The sequence below is a fragment of the Nycticebus coucang genome, chromosome 6, assembly GCF_027406575.1.
Source record: "Nycticebus coucang isolate mNycCou1 chromosome 6, mNycCou1.pri, whole genome shotgun sequence".
Classification (NCBI taxonomy): domain Eukaryota; kingdom Metazoa; phylum Chordata; class Mammalia; order Primates; family Lorisidae; genus Nycticebus; species Nycticebus coucang.
In genome coordinates, this window is record NC_069785.1 from 52,867,022 (window position 1) to 52,888,912 (window position 21,891).

The 21,891-nt window shown below is 36.7% G+C and overlaps 1 protein-coding gene across 1 annotated transcript in view; it reads left to right on the top strand.

Moving 5' to 3' along the window:
- Positions 1-21,891, top strand: part of AP4E1 (adaptor related protein complex 4 subunit epsilon 1) — a 90,290-nt gene that overhangs the window by 38,548 nt on the left and 29,851 nt on the right. The window contains exons 9-14 of the mRNA XM_053595046.1: positions 1,288-1,410; positions 1,513-1,622; positions 5,124-5,263; positions 6,386-6,498; positions 6,604-6,722; positions 12,458-12,760. Of these exons, the coding sequence (XP_053451021.1) occupies positions 1,288-1,410; positions 1,513-1,622; positions 5,124-5,263; positions 6,386-6,498; positions 6,604-6,722; positions 12,458-12,760 (908 nt within the window). The remainder of the gene's footprint in view (positions 1-1,287; positions 1,411-1,512; positions 1,623-5,123; positions 5,264-6,385; positions 6,499-6,603; positions 6,723-12,457; positions 12,761-21,891) is intronic.

Below are 21,891 nucleotides of genomic sequence, written 5' to 3' on the forward strand. Positions count from 1 at the left end.
AACATAGTGTAAAACATAGCTAGTTGAATATTCAGGATGTTATCTTGTACATAAATAATGTGTCTGGTTGTTATGTTTTAAGCTTTTGGAAAAAGAGGAATGATTCTGTCAAGGACACTTGATGTACTTCAGCCTGTAGTACATTTAAGTGCTGATTTTGTACCTTCACTTTGTCTCACTCCTGATACCATGATACTGTAGGGCATTTAAGACTTCATGGTATGTCAGTGATTTTTCTTTAGTATGGCAAAGCTCCAACTCATTCACTCATGCTTTTTAAAAGATTTTGAGAAAAAAATGTAGTGTCCACTTTGATCATCTATCATAGTTATCAGACTTTGGGCTGTATCACAAAGTCAAATTTGGACAACTATCAAGTTGTTTAATAGATTGTTCTGTGTATTTTGAGGTTAACTTTAAAGAAATAGCTTAACGATTTTTGAGTAGGGCTAGGTGAGGTGGCTCATGCTATAATCCTAGCACTCTGGGAGGCTGAGGCAGGTGCATTTCTTGAGGTCAGGAGTTTGAGATCATACCGAGCAAGAGTGAAACCTCATCTCTACTAAAACTAGAAAATTAGCTGGGCATTGTGGTGTATGCCTGTAGGCTCAGCTACTCAGGAGGCTGAGGCAAGAGGATTGCTTTAGCCCAAGAGTTTGAGGTTGCTGTGAACTATGATGCCACAGCACCCTACCCAGGGCAACACAGTGAGATTCTGTCTCAAAAAAAAAAAAAAAAGTTTTGAGTAAGTGACCTTAGCTTTGAAATAAATGCTATATCATCATGAAATGATTATGTTGAAATAAACTACTTATACCATTACTGTGTATAAGTGATAGAAGCTACTTGAGAGTAAACCATTTTAAAGCATTCAAGGAGTGTTGGACATATCTATTTATATAGAACAATGAATATATTATTTTTGTGTTCCATTAGATACGAGCTCCTGAGGGCAGGGCTTTTTGTCTGTGTTGTTTACTGCTGTATTTGTGGTGCTAAACTCATGCCTGGCACAGGAGGTGTTCAGTAAATACCGTGTATGAATGAATGTATCATTATTATTCATCAGTAAAAATAATTCTCTTTAAATCGTACTCTGGTAACTTAATCCTAGTAACAGTGTAGGCCTAAAAACAGAGTTTGTTTCTTTGAAAAATTTTCATAAATAAGATTTTTGACTAAAATTAACTTTCCAATTAGTTTATCTTGTTCTACAAATTCTACACAAATGTGTTCTTTTATTATGCTTGAGCATAATACCTGTCATTTTTCTTTTTCTTTTTCTAGCTATTTTGTTTGAATGTGTGCACACAATCTATTCTATTTATCCTAAATCAGAATTACTTGAGAAGGCTGCGAAGTGCATTGGAAAATTTGTTCTGTCACCTAAAATAAATCTCAAATATTTAGGTAAGATAATTAGTTCTTTTGACAGAAATTACAAAGAAAGCTTTTGAAATTTGTTGGGTATGTGTTTCAATTTACTTTGTATAATGTAATCTTTATTTATAGGACTGAAGGCTCTTACCTATGTTATTCAACAAGATCCTACTCTGGCTCTTCAACATCAGATGACAATAATTGAATGTTTAGATCATCCTGATCCTATTATTAAAAGAGAGGTAAACTGGTATTCCGACTAGTTGAAAATTTTAAACTATTTGTTGGTGTTCTGGAGAGAGGTTAAAGTGGCAGGCTGTGTGTGTGTGTGTGTGTGTGTGTGTGTATTTTAACTTTTGAATGCATTTACTTCTTTTTATTAAAGTTCAAGTAATTTTTCTAAAAAGTACTATGTCAGTGTCCACAGTATGTTTTAAAATGAGTTGTAATGGTTAGGTCCAGTTATCTATGTGGGTTCATTGATATCTTTTTGGTCTAAGCATTGTACCAATAGGGAACCTGAAGTTTAGTCCCACGTTTCCTGTTAGTACAATTCAAGTTGTACTCCTGTTATTATACAATTTAAGATGTAATTTATGGTAATTAATATTTTTTCATTATTCTCTTAACATCTATAAAATGAATTAATGAATTTCTTATTAAATAGGAGTGTTAAAACAATCAGTGAGAGCTGGGCGTGGTGGCTCATGACTGTAATCCTTGCACTCTGGGAGGCTGAGGCAGGCGGATCTCTTGAGCTCAGGAGTCAAGAACAGCCTGAACAAGAGCAAGACCCCGTCCCTACTAAAAATACAAAAAAATTATTTGGGTGTTATGGCTGGGACCCTGTTTGGGAGACTGAGGCAGGAGGATCACTTGAACACAGGAGTTTGATGTTGCTGTGAGCTACTGATGACATGGCACTCGAGGCTGGGCAGCAGAGTGAGACTCTGTCTCTAAAAAGTAAAAAGAACAAATCAGTAAAGATATCCATAAAATGATTTGAACTTGGAAGGAAAGGTGTAATAATACACTTCATTTGTTTTCAACTTGTTCTTTTTGTAAAATCGCTTCAGTGTGTACTTGGATGTCTATATAAATATTTCTGTTCTTATTTAAGAAATCACTCTGTATCTTTGCTGAAAATAGTATGCAGAACCTAGTTAAGAGTGAAAAATTTTATTTCTGATTATAAATTCCCAATTCCCCTTCTACTTTAACACATATGGCACATGTATTTCCTTTGGGTGATTGACTACTAAGTTGAACAAGGATGACTTAGATATAGTTTTCTTTTTGCTATACTTTAGTCCCCCTTATCCACAGGATACATTCTAATATTCTCCAGTGGATACCCTATACTACGGATAGTACTGAACCTTATATATACCAATGTATGTTAGGTTTTATTGAACCTTAAATATACTATGTTCTCATATAATAATCAAGACATTGTTACTAAGTGACAAATGGATGGATAGCATGTACAGCGTGGATATGCTAGACAAAGAGACGATTCACGTCTTACGTGGATGGAGTGCAGTGGCACGAGATTCCACCATGATACTCAGAATGGTGCATAATTTAAAACTTATGAATTGGGCGGCACCTGTGGCTCAAAGGAGTAGGGGCTGGCCCCATATGCCAGAGGTGGTGGGTTCAAACCCAGCCCCAGCCAAAAACTGCAAAAAATAAAAAAAGAGAAAACAAAAAGGCTTTTTTGGGCGGCACCTGTGGCTCAAAGGAGTAGGGCGCCGGCCCCATATGCCAGAGGTGGCGGGTTCAAACCCAGCCCTGGCCAAAAACTGCAAAAAAAAAAACAAAAAACAAAAAAACTTATGAATTGTTGATTTGTGGGATTTTCCATTTAATATTTTTGAATTGTGGTTGATGACCATCAGAGAAACTAGAAAGTGAAGCAGGGATAAGGGGGAGACTACCATATTTAATTATTGGGTTCTCACTTAAAAATGAGAGTCAAGGGGAAAAAGGCAACTTTTATAATTATCAAGTTTGATCTGTTTGGTCTATTACCTACAGTGAAAAAAGTCGTTTGAATTCTTTGGGGAAGGTGCTGAGAAGGTGGTGCCTAAGAAGCTTCAGTGGTGCCTAAGAAGGCACTGAAGTACTGTCTCCTCGATGCTATTGTCACTTCTAACTGGTATTAGTAATGATATAGCAAAAACTTTGGTACTTGGGTGTGGGGTGACCTGTTGATTGTGGTGGGATTCCTTTTTCTTCAGTTTTATTACCACTCTGTCATACTAGGGGAGGAAAGGCAAGAAGGAGCTACCAACGCTGAATGGAAAAGAGCTCTAGCAATAGAGTGATATAGTTTCTAATGCCATAACCTCCCCCACCCATTCAGTCCTAAAATGCCAAATTTTGAAGTCTTAGAGTAGGAAATAAATTTTGAGTATATTATCTAAAAATATATAATATATAGTTTGGAGTACACGGGGAGCATGTCTGAAGCAGCTGCATAAATTAAAAGCTGTTGGTAAGTGAGACCTTTGTAGTAATAGAGTCAAACATTAAATAAAATAGCTTTTCTTTTTTTTTTTTTGAGACAGAATCTTACTTTGTCGCTCTTGGTAGAGTGCCATGGTGTCATAGCTTACAGCATCCTCAAACTCTTGGGCCCCAGTGATTTTCTTGCTTCAGCCTCCCAAGTAGTTGGGACTATAGGCACCTGCCACGACACCTGGCTATTTTTAGAGACGAGGTCTGGTTGTGGCTCAGGCTGGTCTTGAACTCGTGAGCTCAGGCAATCCATCCGCCTTGGCCTCCCAGAGTGCTAGGATTACAGGCGTGAGCCACAGTGCCTAGCCCCCTAAAATAGCTTTATTTTTCTTTTTTAAATCTATGTTATTCTTTGTACTTGAAGTCTTGACTGTATAAGAGTTAAAAAATTAGAAAGAGTCCTAAAGATATTTTGAGCAAGTTTGACAAAAAGGATATGTGAAAATTCTCTTGTAGCTAATATTGCTGATCTTAAAACTCCAATGAATGTTGCTTTCTTAGTATTGCCTTTGAACTCTTATTGATTTCAAGGAGTTATATTTTTGGAACCTTAATCTAGGACCTTGGAAAGCCAGCCAAATTGTGGCTTTCTCTTGTACTTGTACCTTGAGGGAGCAAGAGGTATATTTGTCAATACTTGGAAAGTAGCTATAAAGCAGTTCTTGAATATGCCTGAGATTTTGAGCATAGCTTTGCTAGACTTTCAAGTGCTTGGGCCACTAACTTTTGTCTGTCTATGAGAGGCCATTTGATTTCAATTGCCAAACCTGCTTGAGTGCTAATTTCTATTGTTTGGGTAGTATGAGAAACAGTTTGCAAGATTGGATTTCTACATAGGCACACACGTGTGTACATACACACACCCCCATAGGTGCAAGTAATGTACACTTAAGAGCTCTTATGTTTTTTAGAAAATATATTGTAAACCTTTAACTCTTTACTCCTTACATGTTCTGTCATGTAGAAATGTTAGATGGTAATTATCTGTCTCTAAAGAAAGCTTTTGGACTTCAGAATTGATCATTATTCATTTTTTGACAATAATTTTGCCTTTCTGAGTTTTACTTTTAGTTAAAATTGCACTTCTAAATCACCTATTAGCTGACTGTCTAGTAGATGTACATAAAAATAGAAGAATTCACTGTATAATGAATCTTATGTGTTACATTTATTGGTATTTTGCATAGGTTTATAATACTGTTTTTAATTTTTTTAAATAGACTCTGGAACTTCTTTACAGAATTACTAATGCACAGAACATAACAGTTATTGTCCAGAAAATGCTTGAATATTTACATCAGACCAAAGAAGAATATATCATCGTCAATTTGGTTGGTAAAATAGCTGAGTTGGCTGAGAAATATCCTTTGTCTGGACCCAGAGTCTTAAAATACTTAGTTACATAGTGATTTTAAAATGATTGGTATATACATGGTCTTGAAAGTTGAGATCAAGAGACCCAGCACTAATTTCTATTTTTCTCATCAAAAATAGAAATTTATGTAGACTTTCTAGGGGATGGCTTTTTTCCTGGTTTCTTTTGTTCAGGTAGTCAATATTTTGAACAAGAAGATACAAAGTATAAGGGCCTCTACATGGTTCTCTTTAGTCCCTCCTGATCTTTGATTTCACTTTTACCTGGTTTCTTTTGAAAATATAGGTTCTTGTTTTTTGGAGGGCTTGTGTTTTGTGTGTGTGTAGGGGAGGTGGTCAGGATACTAAAGCTTATCCTTTACATATGCTATTGTCTATGCTAGAAATTGTACCAATAAAGTAGTTGGGAGCTTCAGTAAGTACTTTTATTCTCATTTGTTTTTTAAAAGAGGGGAACTTTACAGGTCATAAGGATATTCCATTCTTTTAAAAATGTTTGTTTAGGGCGGCGCCTGTAGCTCAAAGGGATAGGGCGCCAGTCCCATATGCTGGAGGTGGTGGGTTCAAACCCAGCCTTGGCCAAAAACCACAAAAAAAAAAAAAAAAAAGTTTGTTTAATACTAAGAAAGAATAAGTGAATAATGTTAATCAAATTGGAAATTACTTAAGTATAGTTTTCTCCTAGACAGGGCTACAGTTCTGGTCAGCAGAATGACAGAATTTTAGAACTGATGATGAGCAGATTAGAAAAGAGCTTGAATAGCTTGTTCAAGTAGATACACCACAATATTTGAAGTGTATATGATTTTCCATTGTTTGTCCTTAGCTGGTTTATTTCTTTCAGTTGTTTCACACTTATTTATCAGATGCCTACTATGTGCAAGCCTGATGCTAAAGTAACATAAACTCAGTTTATTAAGTTTTCTAAACAAACTTTTACTGAGCATCTATTTTACATAAAATTGGGGAATAGAACAATTATGGCAGAGATTAAAGATAAAAATGCCACACTAGGATGAATTTGGGTTATTTTTGCAAAGGTTGCTACAGATGGACAATTTTAATACATGGCATTTGGAAGTGCACTTGTTCTTAACACTGTGGACACATATGCTCCTGATAATGCGTGGTTTATTCAGACAATGAATGCTGTGTTTTCAGTGGGAGGAGATGTAATGCATCCTGATATTCCCAGTAACTTTCTGAGACTGCTAGCAGAAGGTTGGTAAACTATTACATTCTGCAAAGTGAAGATTTTTAAATTAAATGTTTTAATTGCAGAGTCCTAGGAGAATTTGGTTGAATGGTATATAAATGTCTTTGTAGGTTTTGATGATGAAACAGAAAATCAACAATTAAGACTCTATGCAGTTCAGTCTTACCTCACTTTACTGGATGTGGAAAATGTGTTCTATCCACAGAGATTTCTTCAAGTTATGAGTTGGGTAAGCAAAACACATTAAATGATAAATTTTATAATATTGTTTTTATGAAAACTAAATGTTAATGTGTTTTCTTCAGAAATCAGTTCTGATCCACTAACTCCTTCAAGCTTTCAATTTTCTTTTCCAGTGGCTACCTTCTATCAGTTAACTGTTTACTTGTCCATTTTTTTACTTTGTGATATCACTTGTCTGGTTTTTGAAATGTGTTTATCTCTGCATGTACAATATGTTTCTTGTGTTTTTTTTTTTTATGTAAGTCTGTGTTTGAATACTCATTTTTCTGTGCTGTATTAGTTTTCTTATGCTGCATAGTTACCACAAACTTAGATGGCTTAAAAAAACATATATTTGTTGTCTCCTGGTTTCTGTGGGTTAGGATTCCAGGAATGCCTTAGTTGGGTCCCCACTTAGAGTCTCAGGGTGTTGTAATCAAGGTGTGGGGCTAGAGCTGCTGTCTCGTCTGAAGCATGACAGGGAAGGGATCTACTTCCAAGCTCAGGTGTGGTTGTTGAAGAAATCACACGTAAGAGAATGCATTGTTTTGTGGTCAAATTTTTGTGACTGAGGGTGTCCCTTTCATACTATCAACTGTAAGCTTTCCTTAGCTTTGCCTTCAGTTTCTTGCCATGTGGCCCTCCTGTCCTTGCTGTTTGCTTCAGCATAGCCAGTAAGGGAGATCAGTTCTTTGGAAGATAAAGGTCACAATTTTATGAAACATGTAATTGCATACATCACCTTTGTGTATTCTTTCTTATATGCTGAGTGTTTCTTTAGGGGAGATTTAGAGAAGTGCAATATTTGGGTCATAGGATGCACACATTTTAATATTTTATAGTATTGCCAAACATTAATGTTAATTTAAACTTAAATTTTTCCCAGATTTTGTTTACAATTGTTTTCCCCTCACCTATAGGAAAGTTGATAAGCTGATATGATAAATATCCCCACACTTGTCTTTTTTTCCTTAGTTATCTGTTTGGTTTTGTTTGTTTATTCAAATAGTTTTGCCCTGTTGCTCAGGCTGGGGTGCACTGGCACATTCAAAGCTCGCTATAACCTCAAACTCCTCCTGGGCTTACGCAATTCTCCCACCATAGCCTCTAAAGTAGCTGGGATTACAGGCACGTAGCACCATGCCCAGCTAATTTTTTTTATTTTATATTTTGTAGAGATGATCTCTTGCTGTGTTTCCCAGGCTTGTCTTGAGCTCTTGGCCTCAAGTGATCCTTCCGCCTCAGTTTCTCAAAGTGCTAGGAGTATAGGCAAGAACTACTGCACCTTGCTTAGTATCCCTATAGTTTTCATTTAGCTTCTCTATTAATATATTTAACAACATTTGCTTTACTATATCTGCATCTAAATGTATATGCAGGTCTACAGTTTGTTTTACTAAGCCATTTAGAATTGGAATTGCAGACATTCTGATACATCACTTGTCAATGCAATGAATCTCCTATGAATGACATTGTTCTAAATAACCATAAACCATTGTCACACCTAAGAAATGTAACATTCATTCATTAATATTATCTTGTATATAGTCCACACTCAGACTTGTCCATTTGTCCCCCCCAAATGTCTTTTTTCTCTTCTTCCCAATCCTGGAATTGGTTAAGGTTCACAAATTTCATTTAGTTATGTCTTGTTTAACTTCTTTTAATTTACAGTGACCTCCAGTTTCTTTTTGGTTTCATGACATTGATTTTTTTGAAAAATACTGTTGACTTATAAAAAGGTCTACATTCTAGATTTGTCTGGTTATTTCTGTTCAGGTTAAACATTTTTAGCAAGAATATTATGTAGGCAATGTTGTGTTCTTCCTGTGGCATTATATCAGGATGCATGCACCGTCAGTTTGTCCACTTATTGATGATTGTAAGTTTGTATGTTTGGGTTGAGACTATGACTTCCAGAGTTCTCCTTTGTAATTTATTCACATAACTAATCTATGAGGTGATTCTGTGAGGCTGTGTCTTTTCTGTGAGGAATCTTGTTTCCTCAGCTATCTTTCACTAATGGCTTTAGCACTGCTAATCCTTCCTGAATTGGTTATTTGTTTAGGAACCAATAGTTTTTTCTGTCTATGAATGTGGCATGTCATTCCATTTATTTAGATGGTCTTTTGTATTCCTATCTACAGCATACAAATTCTGTGCAGTAGTCCCTACTTCTGCGAAGTTTTGCTTTCTCAGTTTTCAGTTACTTGTAGCCAACCACAGTCTGAAATATTAAGTGGAAAAGTTCAGAAATCAACAATTCATACGTTTTTTTTTTTTTTTTTTTGCCAGGACCAGGTTTAAACCCCACCACCTCCAGTATATGGGGCTGGCGCCCCACTCCTTTGAGCTACAGGCGCCACCCAGTTTTATTTTGTTTGAGACAGAGTCTCACTTTGCTGCCGTCATTAGAGTGCTTTGGTGTCATAGCTTGCTGTGGTGTCATAGCTCACAGCAACCTCAAACTCTTGGATTTAGGCAATTCTCTTGCCTCAGCTTCCTAAGTAGCTGGGCTGCCATAACACCTGGCCTTTTAGAGTTGGAGTCTCGTTCTTGTTCAGGCTGGTCTGAAACCTGTGAGCTCAGGCAATCTAGCCACCTCGGCCTCCCAGAGTGCTAGGATTACAGGCGTGAGCCGCCGCGCCCAGCCTAACAATTCATAAATTTTAAATTGCAAGTCATTCTGAATAGAATGGTGAAATCTTGAGCCACTCCACTTCATTCTGCTCTGTCTCATTTGAGACATGAATCATATACAGCTGGATACCCAGCTGTATATGATTTCTACTCATTAGTTGCCTAATAGCCATCTAGATTAACTGATCTACTATAGCAGTGTCACAGCTTGTGTTCAAGTAACCTGTATTTAATAATGGCCCAAAAGTACAAGAGTTGTGATGTTGGCAATTTGGTTATGCCAAAGAGGAGCCATAAAATGCTTTATTTAAGTGGAAAAGTAAAAGTTCTCAGTTTAAATGGGATAGAAAAAAATCATATGTTAAGATCTATAGTAAGAAGGGATCTTCTAACTGAAATAGTGAAGAAAGAAAAAGAAATTCCTATTGGATTTGCTGCTGAACCTCAGACAGCAAAAATTACAGTCACAGTGTGTGATAAGTGCTTGTTTAAGGTGGAAAAGGCATTAAATTTGTAAGTGGAAAATATGAACAGAAATATGTTCTGATTGACAGCTATCTAGTTTGGTGCTCCATGTCTTTTCAGGTGTCTACAGGAAGTCCTCAAACAAATCCCCTGTAGATACAGAGGGCTGATTGTATGTACAAATACAATAGATTTTTGTATTTTGGTTTTATGTCCTGTAATCTTACTGAAAACTAACATGATAGTTCAAGGAGCCTCTTGAGACCATGTTAAGAATTTTTGTATCTGTGTTCATGAGAGATACTGGTCTGTAGTTTTCATTTTTTGGTACTCAAATTTTAATTTGGTATCAAATGTTATACTCACTTCATAAAATGATTGGGAGTATACTTTCTTTTATTTTCTAGAAGAGATTGTGTAAAATTGCTCAAATTCCTTGGTTTACGCAGTCCTCCTGCCTCAGCTTCTCACCACAATGCCTTGGTAATTTTTCTGTATTTAGTAGAGTTGGGGTCTCGCTCTTGCTTAGGCTGGCAAATTCAATTTTCTTAAAGAAAAACTGTATATGATTTAAGTTCTTTAAAATTTATTGAGGTTTATATTATGATTCAAGATATGGTCTATCTTGGTATATGTTTTGTGGGTGCTTGAAAAGAATATGTATTTTGCTGTCATTGAATGGTTCTATAAATGTCATTTAAATTCTACCAGCAATGGTGATGTTGCATTTTGCATTCTTGCTGATCCACTGAATTTTCATTCAGTAGTTCAATATATATTTTTTTATTTTCTCGGGGATCATTTTCTGTGCTCATTGGTGTTTCCAGGTTGCTGGCTCTCCCATATCCAGTCTGGGGGTATATGAGACAACAGATAATCCACGGTTTTTTTCCTTAGGTCCCAAGATCTTTAAGGGTCTGCCTTCTTTTCCTTTCAAAGTCTTTTTATGTATTTTTTCTGTATAACATGGATGTAGTCCAAGTTACCTGGGAGGATGAGGGGGGAGGATCATTTGAATGCAGGAGTTTGAGGTTATGTGAGCTATGATCAGCATAATGCCAAGGGTTTTTATGGATACTTAATAGGAAGAATAGGGCTAAATAAGTCTACTCCATCTTCCCAGAAGGAAAAGTCCATTAACCATAGATTTTAAAATTGAAATTTTCATTACCTGCTCTTCTGGAGGTACCATCTATCTTTTATTAAACTACTCTAAAAATTATTATTTAAGGATTGAACTCATTTGGTCCTATTTCTTTTTCCTCTTCTCTCTCTCTTATCAATAGCTATAAATTTTTCCTTCTCTGTTACTTCACCTCCTTCTTTTCTTGCCGGTACCAATACTACACCAAAGGCATGGAAAGATTCCATAAATACCATTTTGGAAAGATTTCAATTTTCCTGAATTACCAGTTTATTAATGATTCTTTAGCCAATAGGGTTATAAGTCACCTAAGCTAGATATTAAAAAAGGATATGTAAGCGATTAGTGTTCCTCAAAGTCTGTTCTGTGGACCATCTACATCAGAATCAGGTAATGCTTATTCAAATTGTATATCCTTGGGGACCAGACATAATACATCCACAAGAATATTTGGAGATAAGCCTGGAAATCAATATTTATTTATTTATTTATTTATAGACAGGGTCTCACTCCATTGCCTGGGTTAGAGTATAGAGTATAGTATAGAGTATAGTTTCAGTGCAAACTCAAGCGATCCTCCTGCCTCAGCCTCCTGTGCAGCTGGACTCCAGATGTGCACAACCACATATAGCTAATTTTTCTGTTTTTGGATAGTCTTGACCAGTTGCTCAGACTGGTCTCAAAACTCCTAGCTTGAAGCAGTCCTCCCACGTTGGCCTCCCAAAGTGCTAGGATTGCAGGTGTGAGCCACCATGCCTAGGCAAAATCTGTATTTTAATGAAACACCTCAAGTATCTCTTATATATAGTAGCTTGTGAGAACCATCATTTAAATGCATATTGGAAAATAATGACATACTATGAAAGTGCTCATCAGGTGTGGTGGCTCACATCTATAATCCTAGCACTTTGGGAGGCCAAAGTGAGAGGATCACTAGAGGCCAGGATTTGGAGACTGGCCTGGGCAATGTAGTAAGACCCTGTCTCCACAAAAAATTGAAAAATTAGCTGGACGTGATGGTGCATGCATGTAGTCCAAGTTACCTGGGAGGATGAGGGGGGAGGATCATTTGAATGTGGGAGTTTGAGGTTATGTGAGCTATGTTCAGGCCACTGTACTATAGCTTAGGCCACAGAGTGAGACCTTGTCTCTTAAAAAAAAAAAAAAAAGCCTAATAGTGTGACAGCCAACTCCCCAACTCCTGAAGTTCAGAAGAAAGCTAATTCATAAAGGTATGTTGCTTTACATTGTGTATTGCTAATTCCATAATGAGGGAAAGCTTTTTGTATTGAGTTTCATCTGTTGGTATCATTTTGAACCTAAAATATGCCATTGTATCTTCATTGTATCTTTAATAATTTCTTTACCATGCACATGCATATTTAATCTAGATTAAATTCACTTGAGCAGTAGGCACTTTGTTTAAGTTTCTGAGTATAGTTTATTGTATAACTTGATATTTTTGTATAAACATCTCTTTGTTTTACTCATAGGTGTTAGGGGAGTATTCCTACCTCTTAGATAAGGAAACCCCAGAGGAAGTTATAACCAAGCTCTACAAGTTACTTGTGAATGACTCCATTTCTTCAGAAACGAAAGCCTGGTTAATTGCTGCTATGACCAAGCTGACACCCCAAGCACACTCTTCTAATATAGTGGAGAGGGTAATCCAGGAATTTACCATATCTTTGGATACTTGTATGAGACAGCATGCATTTGAATTAAAACATTTGCATGAAAATATGGAATTTACGAAGAACTTGCTTCCAGTTGATAGGAGTTGTGAAGACATGGTGGTAAGACTTCTGTGTTTCAGCTTTTTAAATGTTGTGTTGTTTATTATTATTATTTTTTAATTGTTTGTGGAGCAGCACCTGTGGCTCAGTGGGCAGGGCGCCGGCCGGTGGGTTTGAACCTTGCCCTGGCCAAACTGCAACAAAAAAATAGCTGGGCGTTGTGGCGGGTGCCTATAGTCCCAGCTACTCGGGAGGCTAATGCAGGAGAATCACCTAAACCCAGGAGTTGGAGGTTGCTGTGAGCTGTGACACCATGGCACTCTACCGAGGGTGATAGAGTAAGACTCTGTCCCCCCCCCAAAAAAAAATTGTCATTCATTGAGGGTACAAAGAATTAGGTTACACTTATTGCATTTGTTAGATAAAGTCTCTCTTATAATTGTCCTGCCCCCAAGAGGTGTGCCATACACTATGACCCCCTCTTCCTCTCTCTTCTCCCTTATTCGCCTACCCCATCCCTTGTATTAGCTCATTTACTGCCTTCATAATAGAATTGAGTACACTGGATTCTTGCGTCTCCATTCTTGTGATGCTTTACTAAGTAAAATGTGTTCCACCTCCATCCAGGTTAATAAAAAAAGATGTAAAATCTCCATCTTTTTAAATAGCTGAATAGTATTCCGTGGTATATATATGCCACAGCTTGTTAATCCATTCCTGGGTTGGTGGGCATTTAGGTGTTTCCACATTTTGGCAATTGTAAATTGAGCTGCTATAAACAGTCTAGTGCAAATGTTCTTATGATAAAAGTATATTTTTCTTCTGGGTAAATGCCTAGTAAAGGAATTGCAGAATCAAATGGGAGTTCTTTGAGGATTCTCCTTATTTTCTTCCAAAAAGTTTGTATTGGTTTGCAGTCCCAATAGCGGTGTAAAAGTGTTCCCTTCTCTCCAAGTCCATGCCAGCATCTGCAGCTTTGAGACTTTGTGATGTGGACCATTCTGACTGGGTTTGATAGCTCAGGGTAGTTTTGATTTGTATTTCTCTAATGATGAGGGATGATGCATTTTTTTCATATGTTTGTTAGCCATTCGTCTGTCTTCTTTAGAGAAGGTTCTTTGCCCAGTGATATGTGGGATTGTTGGGTCTTTTTTTGTTGATTAATTGGAGTTCTCCGTAAATCCTAGAGATCAAGCTTTTGTCCTATTCATAATATGCAAGTTTCTTTTCCCATTCTGAAGGTTGTCTGTTTACTTTGTTGTTTCCTTAGCTATACAGAAGCTTTTCAGTTTAATTAAGACCCATTTGTTTATTTTTGTGTTGCAATTGCCAATAGAAGTCTTCATAAAATTTTTCCTTAGGCCTATATCTTTAAGTGTTTTCCCCACACTTTCTTCAAGAATTTTTATTGTTTCATGCCTTATATTTAAAACTTTTATCCATCTTGAATCAATGTTTGTAAGTGGTGAGAGGTACAGGTCCAGTTTCAGTCTTTTGCATGTGGTTATCCAGTTCTCCCAACACCATTTATTGAATAGAGATTCTTTTCTCCAGTGTATGTTCTTGTTTGGTGTATGTTGTTTTGTTTTTAAACATAGAGTAATTCTTGTATTTGAGGAATGTATCAAAATATAATGTCTGTACCACTTACAGTGAAAATTGGAATTTTTCTCACATTAGTATGACAGAATTTAAGAGCTACTATTCAGTACTGATTCTAAATAGGAATAGAAGAGTTTTTCTTTGAAGAACTGCAAAGAAGATAATTTATATCCTGTGATAATCTCTTTTAATATTTAACAATTCAGGAATTTATTTATTTTTATTGACTTAAAAGTTGATACATAATAATTATATATGTTTATGGGGTACATATGATATTTGAGATATGCATACAATGTGTAATGATCAAATTAGGGTATTTAGGATACTTACTACCTCAAACATTTATCATTTCTTTATGTTGGGAACATTATGGATCTTCTAGCTATTTTGAAATATACATTAGATTATTAACTATAGTCACTGTGCTATCAAACACTGAAATTTATTCCTTCCATCTCCAACCTCGCTTCACCCTGTCCCTCCTCCCACAACCAGAATGGATAACCATTCTATTCTCTATCTCATAACGTTTTTTAGCTCCCGCATAGAACATGCAATATTTGTCTTTCTAAGCTTGTTGCTTTTACTTGACATAATGACTACCAGTTCTATCCATGTTGCCACAAATAGCAGAATTTCATTTTTTTATGGCTGAATGATATTCCATTTTTTTTTGTGTGTGTGTGTGTGTGTGTGTATGTATGCCACATTTTCTTTATCCATTTGTCCATTAATTGACACTCACATTGATTCCATATCCTGGCTATTGTGAATAGTGCTGTGTAAAAATGAAGGTATAGTTTGGTAGAATTTAGCAGTGAAGCCATCAGGTCCTGGGATTTTCTTTGATGGGAGATTTTTTTTTATTATGGCTTGATTTTTTTTTTTTTGTAGTTTTTGGCCGGGGCTGTGTTTGAACCTGCCACCTCCGGCATATGGGGCCGGCACCCTACTCCTTTGAGCCACAGGCACTGCCCTATGGCTTGATCTTTTTTTTTTTTTTTTTGTAGAGACAGAGTCTCACTGTACCGCCCTCGGGTAGAGTGCCGTGGAGTCACACGGCTCACAGCAACCTCTAACTTTTGGGCTTACGCGATTCTCTTGCCTCAGACTCCCGAGCAGCTGGGACTACAGGCGCCCGCCACAACGCCCGGCTATTTTTTTTGTTGTTGCAGTTTGGCCGGGGCTGGGTTTGAACCCGCCACCTTCGGCATATGGGGCTGGCGCCCTACTCACTGAGCCACAGGCGCCGCCCGGCTTGATCTTTTTAATTGTTGTTTGTTCGGGTTTTTTATTTCTTCCTGTTCATTCTTGGTAGTGTGTATCCAGAAATTATCCAGATACTCTAGTTTTTCAATTTGTTAGCATACAGTTATTTGTAATAGTCTCTAATGATCACCAGTATGTGTATTTCTGTGGTATCAGTTGTAATGTCTCTCTTTTTGTTATCTGGTTTTATTTATTTGGGTTTTCTCTGTCTTTTTTTTTTTTCTTAATTAGTCCAGCTAGTAGTTTACCAATATTTGTTTATCTCTCCAGAAAACCAACTTTTTGTTTTTATTTATTTATTTTTTTATTGTCGGGGATTCATTGAGGGTACAATAAGCCAGGTTACACTGATTGCAATTGTTAGGTAAAGTCCCTCTTGCAATCATGTCTTGCCCCCATAAAGTGTGACACATACCAAGGCCCCACTCTCCTCCCTCCGTCCCTCTTTCTGCTTTCCCCCCCCTCATAACCTTAATTGTCATTAATTGTCCTCATATCAAAATTGAGTTAATAGGATTCGTGCTTCTCCATTCTTGTGATGCTTTACTAAGAATAATGTCTTCCACTTCCATCCAGGTTAATACGAAGGATGTAGAGTCTCCATTTTTTTTAATAGCTGAATAGTATTCCATGGTATACATATACCACAGCTTGTTAATTCATTCCTGGGTTGGTGGGCATTTAGGCTGTTTCCACATTTTGGCGATTGTAAATTGAGCTGCAATAAACGGTCTAGTACAAGTGTCCTTATGATAAAAGGATTTCTTTCCTTCTGGGTAGATGCCCAGTAATGGGATTGCAGGATCAAATGGGAGGTCTAGCTTGAGTGCTTTGAGGTTTCTCCATACTTCCTTCCAGAAAGGTTATACTAGTTTGCAGTCCCACCAGCAGTGTAAAAGTGTTCCCTTCTCTCCACATCCACGCCAGCATCTGCAGTTTTGAGATTTTGTGATGTGGGCCATTCTCACTGGGGTTAGATGATATCTCAGGGTTGTTTTGATTTGCATTTCTCTAATATATAGAGATGATGAACATTTTTTCATGTGTTTTTATTTTTTTATATTTTCATTTTTTTCTTGGCATCAGCATCTTTATTGTGTAAAGGCATAAAGGCTTATTACATTTGGGATTTCACTCCATTTCTCTGATCTTTGACAAAAGCACTCCAGTTGTAAGATGGTATAATAATTTAAGGATCTATTTAAGGGCCACTTTTCTCAGGAGTCAAGATGATACATTGGCCAGACCATGTTACAGTAAAATTAATTTAATTTAATTTAATTTAATTTTATTATTAAATCATAGCTGTGTACATTAATGCGATCATGGGGCACCATACACTGGTTTTATAGACCATTTGACATATTTTCATCTCACTGGTTAACATAGCCTTCCTGGCATTTTCTTAGTTATTGTGTTAAGACATTTATATTCTACATTTACTAAGTTTCACATGTACCCTTGTAAGATGCACCGTAGGTGTAATCCCACCAATCACCCTCCCTCTGTCCATCCTCCCCCTCCCTCCCCTCTGTCTCCCCCTTCCCCATATTCTTAGGTTATAACTGGGTTATAGCTTTCATATGAAAGCCATAAATTAGTTTCATAGTAGGGCTGAGTACATTGGATACTTTTTCTTCCATTCTTGAGATACTTTACTAAGAAGAATATGTTCCAGCTCCATCCATGAAACACGAAAGAGGTAAAGTCTCCATCTTTCTTTAAGGCTGCATAATATTCCTTTATTTAGTTCTGATCTGATCCTTTTTATGTCTTTCCTTCTACTAATTTTGAATTTGGTTTGTTCTTGTTTTTCAACCTTTAGGTGCTTGTTAGGTTGTTTATTTGAAAGATTTTTACTTTTTTGATTTAAGTGTTGATTGCTATAAACTTTACACTTAGTGCTGCTTTTACCACATCTTGTAAGTTTTGGTATGATTTCTTTCTTAATTTCTTCATTGACTCAGTGGTTATTCAGGAGCATGTTGTCAATTTTTCATGTGTTTATACAGTTTCCAAAGTACCTCTTGTTATTAATTTCTAGTTTTATTCCACTGTGATCTGAGAAGATACTTAATATGATTTTGATTAAAAAATTTTTTTTTTCATTTTTAGGAGACAGGATCTCAGTCTGTCACTTAGGTTGGAGCACAGTCGCACAATCTTACCTCATTGCAGCCTCACATTCCTGGGCTCAGACAGTCTTTCTGCCTCATATTCCTGAGTAGGTAGGATGATAGCGTGTACTATCATGCCTGGCTAATGAAAAAAAATTTTTTTTGCCTGGGGCTGGGTTTGAACCTGCCACCTCTGGTATGTGGGGCCGGTGCCCTACTCCTTTGAGTCATAGGTGCTGACTTTTTTTTTTTTTTTTTTTGTATAACAGTCTTACTGTATTGTCCAGGCTAGTCTGAAACTTCTGGCCTCAAGTGATCCTCCCACCTTGGCTTTCCAAAGTACTGGGACTATAGATGTAAGCCTCTGAGCCCAGCCCAATTTTTAATAATTTGTTGAAACTTGTTTTGTGGCCTGACATGTGATCTATACTGGAGAATGTTCCATGTACAGATAAGAAGCTGTTGAAAGAAATATTCTGTAAATATCTGTTAGGTCCGTTTGGTCTATAGTACAGGTTGAGTCTGATGTTTGTTGATTTTCTGTCTACATGATCTGTCTAATGCTGAAAGTGGGGCATCAAAATTGAAGTCCCCAACTATTATTATATTGGAGTCTCACTCTGTCTTTCTCTCTCTCTTTTGTCCTCTCTCTCTTTAGTTCTAGAATATATGCTGTATGTATCTGGATGCTCTGGTATTAGGTATATATTAATACTTACAATTGCTATATCCTCCTCCTTCTGAATTGATCCTTTTATCATCGTATAGTGATGGTCTTTGTCTCATTTTATTTATGTTTTGCCTTAAAGTCCATTGTGTCTGAAATAAAATTAGCTACTTAGCTTTTGGTTTTAATCTGCATGTAATATTTTTATCTATGCCTTACTCTCAGTCTGTGTGTATCTTTATAGGTGAAATGAGTTTCTTATAGAAAGCATGTGGTTGAATTTTGGTTTTTAATCCATTCACTCAGTCTGTCACTTTTTTAAATTTTTTTGGAGACAGAATCTCAAGCTGTGGCCCTGGGTAGTAGAGTGCTGTGGCATCACAGCTCACAGCAACCTCAAACTCTTGGGCTTAGGCAATTCTGTTGCCTCAGCCTCCCAAGTAGCTGGGACTACAGGTGTCTGCCACAACACCCAGCCATTTTTTTGTTGCGGTTGTCATTGTTGTTTTAGCTGGCCCAGGCTGGGTTCGAACCCGCCAGCCTCAGTATATGTGGCCGGCACCCTACCCACTGACCTATGGGTACCACCCCTCAGTCTGTCACTTTTTTTTTTTTTTTTTTGGCCAGGGCTGGGTTTGAACCCACCACCTCTGGTATATGGGGCTGGCGTCCTAATCCTTTGAGCCACAGGCGCCGGCCGGCCAGTCTGTCACTTTTAACCTGTTTACATTCATGCTTCTCTTATCATTTTGTTAATTTTTTTTATTGTTTTATATATCCTATGTTTTTTCTTCCTTTCATTGTTTACAGTTTGGTATTTTCTTGTGATAATGTTTGATTTATTTGTTTTTCTCTTATATCTCTCTGCTAGTGAGTTTTATACTTTCATGTGTTTTACATGTTGGTTGATAACACCTTTCCGCTTTTAGTTGTAGGACTTCTTTCAGCATTTCTTGTAGAGTGGTCTAGTGGTGATGAATTCCTTCAGTTTTTTGTTTGGGAAGAAGTTTATTTCTTTTTTATTTCTGAAAGATAGTTTTAATGGCTATAGTATTCTTGCCTTGTGGCCTTTCCCCCCTTTTATCACTTTGATTAATCATCCCATTCTTTCCTAGTCTGTGAAGTTTCTGCTGAGAAATCTGCTGTTAATCTGATGGGGATTCCCTTATGTGATTTGCCACTTTTCTCTTGCAGTTCTTAGGCTTTTATCTTTATCTTTGACATTTGTCAGTTTGACTATACTGAGCCTCTGCGAAGACCTTTTCAGATTGAGTGTATTGGTGATCTTTGTACTTCCTATGTCTGGATGTCTATATCTCTTGTAAGACTTTGGAATTTTGTAGCTGTTATTTCATTAAATAAGTTTTCTGTACCTTTGCCCATTTCTTTTCCTTTTGGAACTCCCCAAATTTGAATTCATTTGCTTTATGGTCATAGGTCACATAGACTTTCTTCATTCCTTTCCTTTTTTTTTTTTTCTTTTCCTTTTTACTTGGTTATTTCAAAAGACCTGTCTTCAAATTCATAAGGTCTTTCTTCTTCTTAATCTAGTCTATTGTTGAAGCTCTAGGTTGTATTTTTAATTTCATTCGTATAATTCTTCCCAGTATTTCTGTTTGGTTCTTTTTTATCATATCTACCTTTTTGTTAAATTTCTCATTCATACCGTGAATTACTTTTGTGATTTCTTTGTATTTGTGTTCTTTTGTGTTGGTATTGTGAATTTTTTAAAGATCATTATTTTGAAATGTTTTTCAGGTATTTCATATACTTCCTTCTCATAGGGATCTGTTACTGGAGAATTACTGTGTTCCTTTGGAGGTGTCATGTTTCTTTGCTTTCATTTTATGTTTGTCTTTGCATTGGTATCTGCACATCTGGTGTAACCAATTGGCTTTCATAGGGATAACTTTTTCTTGTACATCCATTTGTGGTGTTGAATGAATAAGGCACTTTGTTTTTGTTTTTGCTTTTTGAGATGGAGTCTCAGGTGGTTACCCTGGGTAGAGTGCTGTGGCATCATAGCTCATAGCAACCTCCAACTCTTGGGCTCAAGTGATCCTCTTGCCTCAGTTTTTCAATTTTTAGTAGAGATGGGGTCTCACTTTTGGTCAGGCTGGTCTCGAACTTGTGAGCTCAAGCAATCTACTCTTGGCCTCCTAGAGTGCTAGGATTACAGGCACGAGCCAGTGTGCCTGGCCTTTGTTTTTGTTTTTTAAATCTATTTTTATTTGTATATATTTGTGGAATACAAGTGCTATTTTGCTACACTGAGATATTGTGGTGAAGTCAGAGCTTACAGTGCTTCCATCACTGGAGTAACACACATTGTGCCCACCAAGCGACCTTCCATTATCTACTCTCATCTCTTCCCCCCCAGCCCTTTGAGTCTCCATTGTGTATCATTTCCCACTCTGCTTCCACGTGTACACATTATTTAGCTCCCACTCATAAGGGACAGCAGGCAGTATTTGTCTTTCTATGTCTAAATTGTATCACTTAGATAATAGCCTCCAGTTCCATCATGTTGCCACTCAAGACATTTTTCTTTCTTATGGCCAAATAGTATTCCATTGTTTATATATACCACATTTTCTTTATCCAGTCCTCCATTCATTTGATTCTGTATCCTTGCTATTGTGAACAGTGCTATGATAAATATACAAGTGCAAGTATTTTTTTTATATCTATATTTCTTTTTCTTTGGGTAGATAGCCAATACTAGGATTGCTGGATCATATGGTAGTTCTCTTTTTAGGTCATTGAGAAATCTCCATATTGTTTTCTATAGAGGTTGTGCTAATTTATATTCCCATTTCCCAACATAGAAGAGTTCCCTTTTCTATGCATCCTGCCAACATCTGTTACTTTTTGTCTTTAATAGTAGCCATTCTGATTGGTGTAAGATGATATCTCACTGTAGTTTAATTTGTTGAACATTTTTTAATAGGATTGTTGGCCATTTGTTTGTCTTCTTCTGAAAAAAATATGTTCATGTCCTTAGCCCACTTTTCAACGGGGTTGTTTTTTGTTGTTGTTGAGTTGTTTGAGTAAATCTTATAAATTCTGCATATTAGTCCCCTGTTGGATATATAGTTTGCAAATATTTTCTTCAATTCTACACATTTTTCACTTTGTTGATTATTTCTTTTGCTGTGCAAATGCTTTTTAGTTTAATTAAATCCCATTTGTCTATTTTTGTTTTTATTGCTTATGCCTTTGAGATCTTAGTCATGAATTCTTTGCCTGGCCCAATGTCCAAAAGAGTTTTCCCTAGGTTGTCTTCCAGTATTTTTAAAGTTTCAGGTCTTACATTCAAGTCTTTAATCCATCTGGAATTGATATAAATGGTGAGAAATGGGATCCCATTTTGTTCTTTTGCATCTGACAATATGTTTTTCCCAATATTATTTATTGAAAAGGGTGTGAATAGGGTGCTTTGGCCTTCATTCTGGATGGGCACAGTAGTGTACTCTTTGTATTTTTTTTTTGGCTGTAATCAGTGTCAATGATGTCTGTGAGTTCTTTTATGA